Source organism: Schistocerca cancellata, chromosome 5 (genome assembly GCF_023864275.1).
Source record: "Schistocerca cancellata isolate TAMUIC-IGC-003103 chromosome 5, iqSchCanc2.1, whole genome shotgun sequence".
In the NCBI taxonomy this organism is placed as follows: Eukaryota; Metazoa; Arthropoda; class Insecta; order Orthoptera; family Acrididae; genus Schistocerca; species Schistocerca cancellata.
Window position 1 is genome coordinate 623048988 of NC_064630.1, and position 18083 is coordinate 623067070.

The following is an 18083-nucleotide window of genomic DNA, read 5'->3' on the forward strand; positions in this document are numbered from 1 at the left end:
CTTAAGAGTTTCTTTCAAATGCCAGAGAAAAATGTATATAGCACCATTAGAGAGGGAAAAAAAATCATTATTGTCGTAATTCGGCAACTATGAATGATAAAAATTATCGCGAACATCAGGAAATTTCCCGTATTGTCCATTCTAACTTGGTGAAACCCTACATTTATTCATTGTGGATACATTTAGGGTTGTCTATCGTGGCAACCTCATGCTTTATAATTCATAATTGATACGGAATGTTCCTCTACCATCTGGTGAGCAAGATGTATGAAACAGGCGAAATACCCTCAGACTTCAAGAAGAATATAATAATTCCAATCCCAAAGAAAGCAGGTGTTGACAGATGTGAAAATTACCGAACAATCAGTTTAATAAGCCACAGCTGCAAAGTACTGACACGAATTCTATACAGACGAATGAAAAAACTAGTAGAAGCCGACCTCGGGGAAGATCAGTTTGGATTCCGTAGAAATACTGGAACACGTGAGGCAATACTGACCTTACGACTTATCTTAGAAGAAAGATTAAGGAAAGGCAACCCTACGTTTCTAGCATTTGTAGACTTAGAGAAAGCTTTTGACAATGTTGACTGGAATACTCTCTTTCAAATTCTAAAGGTGGCAGGGGTAAAATACAGGGAGCGAAAGGCTATTTACAATTTGTACAGAAACCAGATGGCAGTTATAAGAGTTGAGGGGCATGAAAGGGAAGCAGTGGTTGGGAAGGGAGTGAGACAGGGTTGTAGCCTATCCCCGATGTTATTCAATCTGTATATTGAGCAAGCAGTGAAGGAAACAAAAGAAAAATTTGGAGTAGGAATTAAAATCCATGGAGAAGAAATAAAAACTTTGAGGTTCGCCGATGACATTGTAATTCTGTCAGAGACAACAAAGGACTTGGAAGAGCAGTTGAACGGAATGGATGGTGTCTTGAAGGGAGGATATAAGATGAACATCAACAAAAGCAAAACGAGGATAATGGAATGTAGTCGAATTAAGTCGGGTGATGTTGAGGGTATTAGATTAGGAAATGAGACACTTAAAGTAGTAAAGGAGTTTTGCTATTTGGGGAGCAAAATAACTGATGATGATCGAAGTAGAGAAGATATAAAATGTAGACTGGCAATGGCAAGGAAAGCGTTTCTGAAGAAGAGAAATTTGTTAACATTGAGTATAGATTTAAGTGTCAGGAAGTCATTTCTGAAAGTATTTGTATGGAGTGTAGCCATGCATGGAAGTGAAACATGGACAATAAATAGTTTGGACAAGAAGAGAATAGAAGCTTTTGAAATGTGGTGCTACAGAAGAATGCTGAAGATTAGATGGGTAGATCACGTAACTAATGAGGAGGTATTGAATAGGATTGGTGAGAAGAGGAGTTTGTGGCACAACTTGACCAGAAGAAGGGATCGGTTGGTAGGACATGTTCTGAGGCATCAAGGGATCACCAATTTAGTATTGGAGGGCAGCGTGGAGGGTAAAAATCGTAGGGGGAGACCAAGAGATGAATACACTAAGCAGATTCAGAAGGATGTAGGTTGCAGTAGGTACTGGGAGATGAAGAAGCTTGCACAGGATAGAGTAGCATGGAGAGCTGCATCAAACCAGTCTCAGGACTGAAGACCACAACAACAACAACGGAATGTTCAGTTTGGTATTAACTGCAAGATTTATTGTAATCATACAACTGATAGACTGTAAAATAATGCAAGAATCCGTCTTTATTATGTGGCATTATAACATTCTATAGTTTCTAAAAAGCAGATCTTTAATTCAATCAAATAAAAAATAACAGTAACAACAAGTATAAAAACTGTTGGTGATTTATTTTAACATAGCAAATATTCATCCCACATTGATCATATCTTTGTACTAGTGAACCTGGAAACGCTCTGTAATTGGAAAATGTGTTTGGGAATTAGATATACATCTTAAACTCCTTGCTCCCCCTCCCCCCCTTTGTCTATCTCCTCCTCCATATCTCTCTCTCTCTCTCTCTCTCTCTCTCTCTCTCTCTCTCTCTCTCTCTGTGTGTGTGTGTGTGTGTGTGTGTGTGTGTGTGTGTGTGTGTGTGTGTGTGTGTACGCATGCCGCATCCACATCTGCCCCTCCATCCTCCTACCCCTCTCTATGACTGTGAGCCTTGTTTGTTATTGCAAATGAAACTTTTATTAGGAAATGCAGTTGCTTTAAATGAATGGGTAAATTCGTTGGGATCGTCAGTTGTACAGGGTTTGAGAGAGACTTCTCCAGCTGCTGGATCTGTGAGAATAGAAGCTTCATTGCTGCATTGCTGGTGTTTCACATAGTTTTAATCTGTGAATGGGTAGGATTAGCAAGTTTTGGAGTTCTGGGAGATTTACATTCCATGGTAGTATTCTAATCATTAGCTGATAAGCCATAGATACACCTTCCCTGTTTTCTGTAAAACTGACAACAAGAAAGAAAACAAATCAGTATATTGTCATATATATAATTTTTGTTTGATATATTTAAGGAGAAAGATTGTATATATGTGAGAAACAATTTGTCTAAATGTTTACATGCCCTGCTGTTGTAGTTGAAACTGACTACAACAAAGAGAATGAAATGGCACATATTCACAGCAGTTTCTTTCCCGGAGTCAGTTTAACAGAAAACATATAAATTGTTGTTTGAAAAAATATGTAGTCTGTCAGTCTGAATATTCAATTTTGAAGAAAAAATGTTACAAAATTTTTGAGAATTTTGAGAACAATGTTTCCCCTTTATATATTATATACATATTAATGTATTAGATGTGTATTTATATGTTGCGTATATTATAAAATAACTACGTGTGAGATTTTCATATTATCTCTCTCACTAGGCCCAAACTTTTAGACCTACAGAAAAAGTAAACAGTACCTTTTTGCAGGAAACTAAGGTAATTAAATTTTGTACTGGGATACTTTTTTTTTTAGAGGCCATAGTTTTTGAATTATTCGGAAAATCTGTACAAGAGTGACCTTCAGTCACAGCCTCACTCCACACTCAACCCCCAACGGCCAGGATTTGTAGTGTGTTGTTCATGGCACTCTCTCCTAACATTGTACAAAAATTTGCAACTGTACAAATTATTTCCCACATTTGATCTTCTTTGGTCTTCATTAACTGACCTTGCTATAACACCAGCGTAGTTCAACAGTTACAGATTGTAAAATTGATCTTACTTGTTAGTGTAAATTTTACCTAACAATTTTGTGTATTTTTAACACCATAAAATAAACAATTACATCATTGTATTTTTTAGTTCTTCTGACTGTGAAACTGCTGTGCGTGTAAGAGCTAAGTTTAGATCGAATTGTCTGTGTAATTAGTGTAGCATAATATTTAAAGAAGTTGATTTTCTCTCATTACGCTTTGGGGCACGTTTAAATTATAATGTTAATTAAATAGCCAACTATGAAGGTGGCATAATAGCCCAGTCAATAGAGGCCAAGAAAGGTTGAATATCAGGACTAGTTTGTGTAACTGGAAATTTTTGTACAGTGGAAGGAGAGAGAGGCACGAACAACATACTAAAAATCCTGACCAGTGGAGGCTGACTGTGGGAATGGGGCTGCATTTGAAGGTCACTTTTGTACTTTTTTCTTTAATAACTTGAAGACTATGGCCTGTAGTGAAAAAGTATCCCAATACAAAGTTTAACTACATTAAATTCCCTACAAAAAGGTCCTGTTCACATTTTCCGTAGGGCTACAAGTTTGCACATAGCGAGTGAGAGAATCGCATGTTTCACAGTAAAAAGAGGTTGGCCAGATGGTGCCACTACTCAGATTAAAATAACTTATTGGGTTGACTGTTCAGTGTGTGACCAGCCATCAGCCAGTCACAATTCTTCCTTGAGCATCACATAGTGGATGTGTTCACTGCTTTGTAGGTTGTCCCCCAATCACTGCTATCATTCAATCACAAAGTGACTTCATTTGAGCTGTAATAGTCTTATTGTAAGCATGTTGTGCTCCTATCAGTGTGAAAACTCCATCTGGAGGGTTCACTTTTTCTGGCATGGTCCAGTCTCCAATACAAATGCTACTGATGGTGCCAGTATGGATTTAGAAAAAAAGGAGCAGTCCTGTGTCCTTTATCTCGTCTCATCAAAACATCATATGTGTAGAGAGAGAATGTGCAATAAGGTAAAGTTATGTGGAGCCCATTAAAAGGTATAGAAATCAGTGATAACTTTCAGATCATCATTCTATCTACCAAGAGATGGACTAAAATGAGCAATTTACGGTCTTTCTAATCTGCATTTACACCACTGCACCTTGTGCCTAGTCGCCAATATCCCTGTACTTGCCCCATGTGCAAATAGAGGCATACCTGTATGTGCATGCATCTCTCTCAGCATGTGCTTATAAGTGATGCCATTCACACATAGTATGTGCATGCATCTCTCTCAGCATGTGCATATAAGTGATGCCATTCACACCTAGAGAGAAGTGCGCGCGCACACACACACACACACACACACACACACACACACACACACACACACACACACTACTCCAGTGATCAAACTACAGCTGCAGGTTAAATTTGCATGTCTGGCTGTACAATGGGCAGTTGTTTTGTTTACCAGAAACAGTCAGGTGTGCTGACAATGAGCCCCAGTGAGGCTGTAGCATAAACATGGGCTTTGGCCACCTACTATTACTTACAAGGCTTACTGGAGGGACAAAACCCTTTGTATATTCTTAACATGTAACGAATACCTCAAGATAATATAACTATGCATATTTTATTTATCTTGCAAAATGTGCTATTGTAATGATTAATTATAAATATGAGAAAAAATTATATTTAGAAAAAAAGTAACAATCGTGATATCAATATGCTTGTTGAGTCCTTCAGTTTATATTACGAATACGAAGTTTTGCTTGACATGGGGATTTTGTAAACAGAAGCATTGGAAAGAGTATCAAATGTCTGGGTATTTTGTTGTTGCTCCGATGAATTCAGTTTGCTGGCTAAGCCAGAGGTGTTAGGTGCTAAAATTTGTTTGTGAATCAGAGAGAGGAGAAGTTTCTGCTATAGATACAAGAAGCACAGGACATTAAATGTTGTGTTTTCACTTCCATTTGCAAATCAAAAATTACTTTATTGATGCGCATTTCTGCTTGAGACTTTGAGTTAAATTTTTTTTTTTTTTTTTTCAGGAATATATTCTTCAAAGTAAGGCGACCATCTTTCATGAAAATTTGACTCCCTGAACACAGTAGGGTAAGGGCCACACCATTTGCAGAGTTGCAAGTCAGCCGTTACTCTGAGCTATCATTTTAGACAGCCCTGATAAACTGTAACAATGTGTTTCATCATATATTTTTCATGAGTAAACCTGGAACTATTGTTATCAAATATTTGGGGTTCCATTTCCTTACTTGTCTCTCTCTTCTGTGTCAGACCATTGATAGTGGAGGAAAATGCGAAATACAGAGACATTAAATCAGTGATGATAAGGTTAGATCTGATGTTTCAAATTCTTGCTATCGAGGACAGTTACCCCAGTTTGAAGTTCCAGTGAAAGATATCTGCTGCATAGAAATCTAACATCATCCCAGTGCATCTTATGCGTACAGAAAGTTGAACAGATGTGAATCCACCTTTAAGATTCAGGTCAACTCTGCTATAACTATGGTACATTTTAAATGATGAAAATATCAAATGCTATATTCACTTGCAGGCCCAGAATATGTTAATGATTGCTGAGATCCTTCTCAGTTAGTCTCATATTCCAAAAAGTTGCAACAAATGAATATAGCAACAAACAAATTTTGAGAGAGATGGGATCTGAATCTAACAATACTTTTCTGAAATTCATTTTAACCTGTCAAGAGTTAGGCAAACATCCCAATATTTCTTGCAATTGTTCTCATCATGACAAAATATTTACCAGCTCTATAATTGTTGGAGTTGAATAGCTCAAATTTTCTTTTGTCCTTTTAGAATAAGTGTCCTTTTTGCAATGTGTAACTTGCTGAAGTTGTACGTAAAATTATAAACATGGTATATTTTTATAATCAGTACTGCGCACATTGTAATATCATTGGCTACTGGGAAGGATTCCAGATATTTCATATTATTTTCTAGTAATTTTTTGTACTGTGAAGAATACATTCATATTAGCTTGTGAGTCAATGGTACACTTCACAATTTAATTGTTCTTTATTTTCATTACTCTTGAAACTTATATTAATGAGACCTATCCTTTTTTTAGGCAAAACAAGCCAAGATGATGTGTGCTATGTCGTTGCTAAATATGACTATGCAGCTCAAGGAGCGCAGGAACTGGATCTTAGAAAGAATGAACGCTACCTGCTGTTGGATGATTCAAAACACTGGTGGAGAGTTCAGAATGCTCGAAATCAAGCGGGATATGTGCCAAGCAATTATGTCAAGAAGGAAAAACCATCACTGTTTGACAGGTATGCTTTGAATAATATTGTTTTAGCAGTGTTCTTCTCCGTCATACTTTAAATGTACTTTGGCATTTTTAAAGAAATTGTATAGCACTGAGGAAGTCACTTGTCAGAACATATTGCATACCTTAATATTCAGAACTTCAACTGTTCTCACATTCAGTGCTAGAAAAATTTCTCTGAAATCTGTTTAGAGAAGTTGGGTTTCTGAGAACACTTACGTGAAACGTAATCAGATTTTATCTTCTCTCTCTCTAGTCTGTTTTTCCTAAATGCTCTAACTTGTATCACTTTTATTTACTATAAACTTTGTCCGTATAAATGCCACTATTGAACACTACTTCTCTCAATGTACTGCTGACTCCAGACTGACTACCTCATTCCTTGTACGCGTAACTATATCCTCATGTCCTGTCCTGTCCTGTCCTGTCCTGTCCTGTCCTATCCTATCTAAAGCCAGGCCATCTGTGGAAGCAGTTAAATCTTTTACCAGCTGTGCTGTAACTTACACACAACTTTGGCATAACCATCAACCAGTTACCCTCCTGAATAAATAGCCACTGCCAAACTGTGGCCAAGAGCAGAATTTGTCACTCTGTCTTGCATGACTTCAATGGCTGCTTCACAACTGGTGCAACCTTTATTATATGCATCCTTTCCCACACCATCTCCAAGTACCAGTTTCACTGAACTGCATTGGTGGGAACTGTCCTTACAGTACATCCTTGGACCCTGCAAGCCAGGTGGGCAGAGTATCCTCTAATTCCTGTTCCACACTCACCTCACTCCACCTCTTGTCATCATACTGCCCCCTCACCCACTTCACTCATTCTACACCTTCAACCACTAACAACAATCTTTGTCTTTATTTTATCTCCCCCCCTTCTAATCTACTCTTGTTTATGCCTCCTTTGTCCCCTTAGTCACTCCACCCAGTATCACATGCCAGCTAAGCAACATCATCAGTACAATGTAGGTCAGTAAAATGTAGCTAAACAGGTGCACACAATTTTTTTTCTTTTCCTATGCCACCTGTATTAATTAGGTTTGAAGAACATTGTTCAAAAGTTTATCTAAATTTTCAGTCTCAGTTATATGCCTATCAACCTCTCAATTCCTTCTTGCCTTTACCGTCATTAATTTTCATTGTTAAATGTTGATTTGTTTGGTGTGAACTTTGAGTTAAACAAAACACAACTCTAAAAGATAGTTTATAGTTTTGTGTTCCTCATTTCTGAAAATGTTATCACAGCTTATGATTTTGAGTATCAATCCTAATAACTGGACACTGCTATTAACAGATTTATTCTTGAAGAACCTTATGGTTCGTTCCTTCCACATTGTGTGAGCTGTATTTTGTAATAAATCGGAGCTCTTTTGTGTTTCTGTCATTATTGAGATGAAAATTGCGCACATTATTAGTTTTTCTAGTGGTTCCTTTGCTAATACTGTATTTAGCACCCTTGTAAATACAGATACTGACCTGTGAACTTAAAATGGGAACATCTTTTAGAAAGGAAATATATAGAGTTTCTACAAAAGTTCTTCTTATATCCTTGCTACTATCCCATTGCAGTATTAGTAGATAATGTTTACTCTACTCTGATGCCAATAACAGTCATTATTTTCCCGACGATCACTCTACTGTTGGGTGTAGAAGTTTATCGGGCAAGAATTAAATTTAACTTGGCCCTTACCCCTCCGTGATGAAGAAACCATTAGGCCTGAAAGCTAGGCAGTGTGTTGCTTGTACTTGTTTCTAATGGCAGTTCTATACATTTTGCCGTCCAAATGTAAGTACTCACCAGCAATTCTGTCTCATAATTTATTAAGAATTAAGTTTACTCTATTGTAGGATCATTATACTATGAACTCTTTGTGTTTTTTGTGTATTATTTATCCCCCCCTCCCTCCAATTAATTTATTCACAATGCTAGATCACAAATGTGCTATATCATGTATTAACAAAAATAATCAGTTTTTGAAAACATAATGTAATTGTATGGATACAAAACCTACTTTCCAAACGGCGGCAGGAGAACACACATATAAAAGGCATTACATATGCAAGCTTTTGGAGCCAGTGGCTCCTTCTTCTGGCAGAAGGGTTGAAGGTGAAGGAACTAGGGTGAAGGAAAAAGACTGGTGAGGTTTAGGAAAAGTGGTGGAATTCAGAAAAGTCAGCCAGAACCCTAGGGCAGGGGAGACTTACCGGATGTATGAGTCTTTCCTTCTCGTCCTGTCTGGTAAGTCTCTCCTGATCCAGGATTGTGGATGACTTTTCCGAACTCTACCCCTTTTCCACCTTTTCTTAAATCTCACAAGTCCTTTTCCTTCAGCTCTCTACCTGCCCTTTCAAACATTCTGCCAGGAGCCACTGGCTCCAAAAGCTTGCATACGTAGTACCTCCTGCCAGTTCTTATATAATTTCCAGAAGGAACTAATTTTGCCCCCTGATTTAAATAAAAGTAAACCTTTAACATGGAATGAGAGCAAAGGTGACCTGATTTCTCTGTTTGAATAATGTGCGTGTGCGTGTGCGCGCGCGCGCGTGTGTGTGTGTGTGTGCGTGTGTGTGTGTGTGTGTGTGTGTGTGTGTGTGTGTGTGTGTGTTTTTATTAGTGTGTTTTCTCACCCTGTTTCTTAAAGAGGAACTAAACCAAGAGTGTGCTGAATCATCTACTCTGTGAAAAATGAAAATACTCCCATGGAATATTATGCAAATAATTTAGGACTAAAAGTAAGAACTTACCGAACAGTAGAGTTGTTGAGTCAAGTAATTCCCAGCTTTCAGATTATTCTTTTTTGAGCTGGAGCATACTCATGGAGGCACCACCCACAACCTACTCTGTAAACAGATTTCCTGTGCCATGTCCTCATCCCCTCCCCCCTTCACCCACTCCTCCCACCATCCCCAAGAATCAGGTTCAAAGGAGCATCCCCCTCATCACCCTGGACTGGAACAACTAAACAGTATCCTTCGCCAGGGCTTTCATTGTCTCTCATCATGCCCTGAAATGAGGGACATCTGACCAAAGATCCTTCTCACTCCTCCTAAAGTGATGTTCTGTTGCCCATTTTAGTACAGTATGTGTACATGCTTTGGACTGTCACAGAAAATCAATTTTGTAGTGACAAATGTACTTCCCATTACACTAAATTTTCTAAATTATTGTTATAGGAAATGTACAAATTGTTGACCTCCAGCATCAATACATTTCTGAGTAAAAATTACATTTTCCATAGCTTACACCAAAGTGTGCAATGACATTTTTGCACATGCTGAATGAATTTTATTCTAGAATATCTCCAGGCTATGCAGCTTATAGTGGTGCACTACTTCTTTTACTGTGTCCCATAAGAAGAAATAGAAATCTAGAGAGTGCACAGGAAACTTTATTGGTTCCACATGTTCTGTGACTGCCATTATATGTATTGTCTTCCCTTACCCTCCATTCTGGCAAGTCTCCCCTAACTCGGTGTTCTGGGTGACTTTTCTGAACTCTCCCCATGTCTTAAATCTCACCAGTCCTTTTCTTTCACCACTTTTCCTTCCCCTTCATCTCTTCTGCCAGAAGAAGGAACCACTGGCTGCAAAATATTCCAAATTTCAGTACCTTAATGTGTGTGTGCTCCTGCTGCCCCTTGGTAGTAGATTTTTATCTGTCCAATTACCTTATAAATTTTGATTCAAGTAACGGAAAATCCAGGATGGAATTTAACAATGTTATGAAAAGGAAAGTCACTACTCACCATATAGCAGAGATGCTGAGTCACAGATAGGCATAACAAAACGACTGTCACAAATAAAGCTTTTGGCCATTAGGGCCTTTGTGAACAATACACACACACACACACACACACACACACACACCCCAAATGCAACTCGCATGCTGCAGGTTAGACGGAGGACAGGAGAGAGGGGGCGGTGGGAGGGGGGGGGGGGGACATGGAAGTAGTGGAAAAGGTGAGAAGTAAAAAGACTGGGTGTGATGGTGGAATGATGGCTGTTCAGTGCTGGAATGGGAACAGGGAAGGGGCTGGATGTATGAGGACAGTGACTAACAAAGGTTGAGACCAGGAGGGTTACAGGAACGTAGGATGTGTTGCAGGGAATGTTCCCACCTGCACAATTCAGAGAAGCTGGTGTTGGTGGGAAGGATCCATATACCACAGGCCGTGACTGTGGCTGCGACTGCTCCCAGCACTACACAGCCTTCATTCCACCATTACACCCAGTATTTTTACATTTATCCTTTCTTGCTACTCCCTCACCTCCCTCGTGCCCCACCTCTCCCCTGCCCTCCATCTGCCTTGCAGAACTTCACTGTCCGACACCCGCACCATACTATCCCTCCCCCTCCCCACCCTAGCCTCCTCCTTACCCCACCGAGTCACCACGCCCATCATGCGCTGGTGCCGCTGCTCGCAGTGTGGTTTCAGTTGTCTAGCGATTTTCCTTTTCATAATATTGATTCAAGTAAAATTGCAAACCCTTAAAATGCTACCCATATATCCCATCTGACACACAACTATCACCTGTTATTCACAGAATTGCACTGCATGGTCTGAGTCAGCCTCGCCTAGTTTCTGTACTTTCCTTCTTTTCAGAATTTGCCACATGCTACTAGTGCTTGCACCACTCTTACACAAAGCTTGCCTTGAAGGTTTTTGTGCTGAATTCCAACACCACGTTAGAGGATTCATCACTTGTAATCATGCGAGATTGCCACAATCAGTCTTTATGCTTATCAAAAACTGTTGCATGTATTTCAAATTTGTCTCACAGACATTCAGTTATTAATATTTTTAGTGAATTAGTCCCAAACTTAAGTTTTCACAGTCTCTGAACAACAGCAACATTCTCAAACTTCCAGTAATGGTCCTTAAAGATTAAAGGTATGTCTCCTGTTTTTATGGTAATTGCCTGCCACTGGCTGGTTTTTCTATAACAGTTCAGTGTATGTACATTTATTTATGCTTCTTGTGAAAATCAGTCATCTGCTACTAAATACAAGACATATGATACAAAAAAATCTTTTGACAATGTTATGAAAAGGATAGATCGCTATTCACCATATAGTGGGTATGTTGAGCCGCAGATAGGCACAACAAAATGACTGTTAGACAAGTAAGCTTTTGGCCAAAAGGCCTTCTTCCGCATTAGAACACACACACACACACACACACACACACACACACACACACACACACACGCACACACGCACGCACGCGCATTCTAGCGTGTGTGTGTGTGTGTGTGTGTGTGTGTGTGTGTGTGTGTGTGTGTGTGTTGTGTCTTAATTCGGAAGAAGACCATTTGGCTGAAAGCTTATTTGTCTAACAGTGTTTTTGTTGTGCCTATCTGCAGCTCAACATGTCGACTATATAGTGAGCAGTGATCGATCCATTTCATAATATTGTCATTATTCCATCTTAAATTTTCCATTGTTTGGAAAAAAATCTTTGTCAATCATACATATTTTAAGGCAATATAGTGCATTGACAAAATATATTATTAAACAAAAAAGGGTTTCAGAACAATTTGAGGTGCCTGTCTGTGAACTTTTTGCACATTGCTGTTACATGTTAAAATTCAAATTCTATCATACCTCTTGAAATTTGAAAGAAAAATAATTTGCACTTGAATACTATCCCCTAACTATTGTTCTTAAAGTTCAGTTTTCAATAGTGCTTCCTCCAAGTAATATTTTTAAGATTTGTACGCAATTAAGACACTCATGTTTTGTGTGCATTCAATGTCCACCCTGATAGCTGAGTGGTCAGCATGACAGATTGCCGTACTGTAGCCCCGGGTTCGATTCCCAGCTGGTTCGGGGATTTTCTCCGCCCAGGGACTGGGTGTTGTGTTGTGCTGTCTTCATCATCATTTCATCCCCATCTGGTGTGCAGGTCACTCAATGTGGCGTTGAATGTAATAAGACCTGCACCAAGGCGGCTGGACCTGCCCCGCAAGGGGCCTCCCGGCCAATGACGCCAAACGCTCATTTGCATTTTTGTGCCTTCAATAAATATTTTCTTTGCTTTCCTACATCAGTCTCCATAGTTAGACTCACTTCAACACCACTTCAATTCAATAGCTTCAGAAATACAGTCCTAAGACAAAAAAAAGTGGCACACCATGAAGGAATTATTCACATGGGACAGAAATCAGTATATGTGATGCACATCTACGGACAAACAAATGATGACAATTTCAGAAAAAAATTGTGATTTAATCAAGGGCAAGAGCTTCACCAATTGAGCTAGTCAGTAACTCGTTGGTCCACCTCTGGCCCTTATTCAAGCAGTTATTTGACTTGGCATCATCTATAGTGCTCCAAGCATTTGCAATTGGGAAGAGAGATGGAGATCTTGCTGGCCAAGGTAGGGTTTGGAAAGCATGAAGACGGTCAGTCGAAATTCACGTCATGTGCGGTTTGGGCATTATCTTGCTGATATGTAAGCCAAGGAGGACTTACCGTAAGGGGCACAGAATATTGTCGATGCACCGCTGTACTGTAAAGGTGTCGCAGATGACAACCAAAGGAGTTGTGCTATGAAAAGAACTGGCACACCAGACCATCATTCCTGGTTGTTGGTGATAATCAGGTTGGTATCCCACCACTGCCCATGGTGTCTACATACAGGTCTTTGCTGGTCATTGGGGTTCACTTTGAAGCGGGCTCATCACTGGTTCTACTCCAGAGAATCCTGCTTGCCAAACCCTATCTTGGCCAGCATGGTTTCTAGGTCTCTCCCCAGTTGAGAACATTGGAGCATTATGGGCAGGACCTTCCAACCATCTTGCGATTTTGACACTCTGATATCCCAGTTGGATAGAATTTGGAAAATATCCATCGGTAGGACATCCCACAGCTCTGTCAATCAATGCCAAGCTAAATAACTCCTAGCGTATGGACCATACATGAACCAATGTGTTATTGACTTGCTCAATTTGTGAAGCTCGTTCTGTTAAAAAGATCATACAATTTTTCTGAAATTGTAATCATTTGTTTATCCGTACATGTACATCACATCTATCAATTTGTCCCATTTCGATAATGCCTCCCTCTCCCTCCCTCCCTCCCTCCCTCCCTCCCTCCCTCTCTCTCTCTCTCTCTCTCTCTCTCTTACCTTAACACATTTCACATCCTTTTCATTCTCATTAGTATTTGCAGAAGTACTAATATTTCTGTCAATACTTTTTCAGCATCAAGAAAAAAGTGAAGAAAGGATCTGGTTCAAAAACTCTTCCTTCCAGTAATTCACCATCACGAGCCATTGAATCACCAACAATGGGACGACGTTTGCCAGCTGACCCATCGGAAGCTATTGGAACAGCTGTTGTGAAGTACAATTATCAAGCTCAGCAGGCAGATGAGCTATCTCTAGTGAAGGGAACACGGATTTTGATTTTGGAGAAGAGTAATGATGGCTGGTGGCGTGGACAGAGTGGTTCAGTGGCTGGTTGGTTTCCAAGCAATTATACACAAGAAGAAGGGGATGCAGATGATACTTTGCACACATATGCTATGGCAGAAAATGTTCTCGATATTGTTGTTGCGCTCTATTCTTTTTCATCAAACAACGAACAAGAGTTATCATTTGAGAAGGGAGATCGCCTTGAAATATTGGACAGACCACCCTCTGATCCAGAATGGTATAAAGCTCGCAATGCACAAGGCCAAATAGGCTTGGTTCCAAGAAACTATCTTCAGGTAGGTTACTGTATGTGTAAGAGAACATGGTCTTGTAACTCGATTTCTTTCATCTTTTTTCTTATTTGTATAATTAATTTGGTTTAGGAACTAAGTGAATACCTTACGCAGCCCTATAGAAATCGAGATGGCGGTGGAGAAAGGCACGATTCGCTGGATCATCGAACAGACGGTAATGCCCCAGGAGTTCGTAGTGTCGACAGACCTCATCTTGTGGGAAAACCGTGGTATTATGGAACAATTACTCGTGCCCAGTGTGATAATCTTTTAAATCAACATGGCCATGATGGTGACTTCCTAATAAGAGATAGTGAAACCAATGTGAGTTCTGCTTCAGTAAACCAAAATTTTCCATTGTGAATTATGAGGATATTGTTTTGCAGATTTATGTAGTAATTGTCTTTCTCTTCTTGTAGGTGGGTGACTATTCGGTATCTTTGAAAGCTCCTGGACGAAATAAGCATTTCAGAGTGCATGTGGAAGGTGCACTTTATTGCATTGGTCAGCGGAAGTTTCATACCTTGGATCAGCTTGTAGACCATTATCAGCGTGCACCTATTTATACTAACAAGCAAGGCGAGAAATTATATCTTGTACGGCCACTCCCAAAATCTTCAAATAACTGCTAAATATTAGTTTTACATTATTTACCCTACTCTTAACCTGAAGAACATATCTGTCATTCAAGAGTTTGTGTTTGTTAGAATATAATTATAATATATGCTGGAAGAATAACGGCAGAATGAGTGCAAGTGTGTGTATAATATTGGTTTTTTTTTTTTTTTTTTGTTTTTTGTTTTGTTTTTGGAAGTCTTGGAAAGCTAGTTTAGTTTGTTAGGAATAATTGTGATTGCGTGAGCAGTTCAGTGAATTATGTGACCATTTTTACATATTATTTGAGATTCATAAAATACTGTTGTGTTATGATGTAACAGTGAGCTCCATAAGACTCTAGTCATTGTTATCTCTGTGGCAAAAATAAAATCAGTTTTCCAAAACAAATGGCAAAAATATGCACATGATAAAAATAAGGAATATGTTACTGATTTTGGTTAATGAAGGCTGTAACTTCGTTGTAACCATTTTATTGAGTTGCAGGTTTAATTTATTATCTGACTATCTTGCAGAGTAGAGTCATGTGTTGGTCCCTTCTGCAACATTCTGGATGCAGTAAGTGCTTTGTATATTATTTTAGATGTGTGATTGATTGTAAATGATAGATTCATTGGAACCTCGAAGTGCTGAAAGAGAAAGATTTTTATATTTGCATTTTTCAGTTAGTACATATTATCAGAGCTTAGGTACCTCTTAAAGAGTTAACATTAATACTTTGCTCTGTTTAGAATACTGTTGAGTCATTGCATTTTTGTATGCCACATCTATATGTCCTTCCCTGTTGTGAATAATTTAGTATAGAAGACTGCACATTATGAAAATGCATAATGTCAATGTGTAATCATAATTCTAGTGATATAATGAGAATAAATGTTTTGTCATTGTGTCACATTTTTGGTGATCTTCCATTACTCAGTGGAATTAATAGTACTTTTATGCCATTCATTTTTAATATACCTCACCATATGACTTGTGTAAACTGTTTGATGCAGCAGAGATACTACAAAATTGTTGTATGCGTAACTACTGTGTGAACAGAAATTGCTGTTACTGGTTTTTGTTATGTTCTTATGTTCTTTGTACCCTTATGCTTACATGACCTTTATGCAAGCAGAACTTCAGTATCATAGTAATAGAATACTAAATAAGATGATAAAGCAAATTGATTACAAATCAAATTGTTAGCACTTCAAATCAGTAAAAAAATTATCTATTTCCAATAAAGACATTGATGTAACTTTGTTAGATCTCAACAGTGTGCTCCTATATACATTTATATGCTTCAGATGTGGTATACATGACCTGCTTTACAATTATCACTATTACAGTGGTTAATACTGTAACCTCAGAGCCTAAGAACAGGATGAGTTGTAAAGATTCCTTTATTGTAAAGTGCACAAATGACTATGACATTACCAACCCTGTTTAAATTAAATTTAAATTTAACTGTGTGAAATTAGAGATTTTAGATTCATGAAGAAATTGACAAGAGACTTTAACTTGATATTTACATCAAAGACTTGTATGATGTAAGAGTCAGCACTGTGAAACTATTTGTCATGTAAATTCTTTCTGCCCTACGTTTCTTTTGTTCGTTGAATGATTCTGCACAGATTAACTTACATCTGGCATTTTGTAGTGTCAAGCAACTCTTTGAAACTAATTACAGAATATTTGTTTAAAGATGTTCAAATTTAAGAACATCTATGAATTCAGTTTTCAGACAAAATTAAGACTACTTAAAAACAAAGCTCTCTCAACAATTGCAACTGTAGGAACTAGACTAGAATCTCTCTCTTCTTCCCCCCCCCCCCCCCTTCTCCCTCTCCTTTATTACTGATTCTGCAAATGTTAGTAATCAACTTACACATCTGGTTTCTTTGCTATTATATGTTACTTTTTCTTTTTAATCCCCAATATACCAAAAGATTTTGTTTTCCACCTGCTACTTATTAACAAAATGGCTTTGGACCAGTTAAAACAAGAATGAAGGAAAATTGCCATATTGATAAGCACTTAGGCAGTGTAATTAATCAGAAATATTGAACAGGCAACTAAGGAATTTTGTAACATAGCATTATGTATTAAAATAAATGTGTAATACTTTGTGAAATACAAGAAAACATTAGCAAAAATTACATAATTCGATAGGATTCTGATTTCGTTTTGACAACATTTGTAAATGTTTTCAGCAATAAAATAGCATTATTTACTTACCGTCACCTTGCATGAAGGCAAAAATACTTGTATCAAAGGATACTTGAAAGGAGCACTGCTTGCCACACTGAACATTATTTTCATTTTTCATCTAGATTCTCTGTTTTGAATTTATGAATATTTGTATAATTTAATTTTCTTCTTTTCACTGTATAACCATTCCTTTGTGTAAATTATTGTAAACATTCAAGGAATACGCTATGTAATTAATTACCTGCTGTATATAGGTTTTGTGTGTGTAATGATATGATGCAACTGTAGCATATTAATTTTGTGTTTTCATGAGTGACTGCATATTTATTATAGTAATTGGGAAGTTGTGACTTAGAAATGAAAGTTACTAAAGTACAAGTGAGATTTTTTTTATGACGACTCTTTGCAGAAGGGTCATGCTTCTGTGTCCTTGCTCATTTTTAATGGACTGCAGATCTTCTGCTTGGATATAAATTATTATATGGTCAGTGTACTATTTTTTAATTTGCCTATTGTGTAGCTCTTTTTTAAACATAAAATGCTGCAAACATTGTAATGATTTAGTATTCATGTTGTATGCTTTTTTTTTTATTCTGTACCCTGCTTTAAAAATTCTGAGTCTGCTCTGTTTGTGGTCATCCTAACTTTGTTCACTGAATTTAGAGCTCAATGAGATGTTAATCAAGACTGGGCATCACTTAAGTAGCAAGTGAAACAATATTTAGGAAGAATGTTTGTGACAAGGGTAGAATAAAGTTTGACTGACCATGAGAGACAAGCAGTAACAGTAAAATATCATCAATTGCTTTTGGTTAACAAACATGTTTTTTATAAAACTTTCAGCAGTGATGACTGTCATCATACAGAATTCATACAGAATTTGTGGGAAGAGATGCAGGTACCACTTTAGTTGAGAATCCTTTTCAGATATACTAATGAAAATAATCAGTTGTTGACAATACAATGTAATTGGGTGGATAAAAAAAATGTACTCACCAAGCGGTGGCAGTAGAAGACTCGTGTAAAATAAAAATGTTTTACATATGCAAGCTTTCGAAGCCAGTGGTTCCTTTTGGCAGAAGGATTCTAATTTTAGATGGTTGTCAAAAACCAACCTT

At 38.0% G+C, this 18083-nt stretch overlaps 1 protein-coding gene across 4 annotated transcripts in view; it reads left to right on the forward strand.

The window, feature by feature from the left end:
* Nucleotides 1–17016, forward strand: part of LOC126188152 (cytoplasmic protein NCK1) — a 70683-nt gene extending 53667 nt beyond the window's left edge. For 3 of the 4 annotated variants that reach the window (XM_049929654.1, XM_049929655.1, XM_049929657.1), the window contains 4 exons: nt 6238–6445; nt 13653–14160; nt 14248–14481; nt 14577–17016. In XM_049929654.1, the coding sequence (XP_049785611.1) occupies nt 6238–6445; nt 13653–14160; nt 14248–14481; nt 14577–14789 (1163 nt within the window). In that variant the 3' untranslated portion in view covers nt 14790–17016. The remainder of the gene's footprint in view (nt 1–6237; nt 6446–13652; nt 14161–14247; nt 14482–14576) is intronic. The other variant, XM_049929656.1, reaches the window with a different exon arrangement.
* Nucleotides 17017–18083: the final 1067 nt, after the last annotated feature.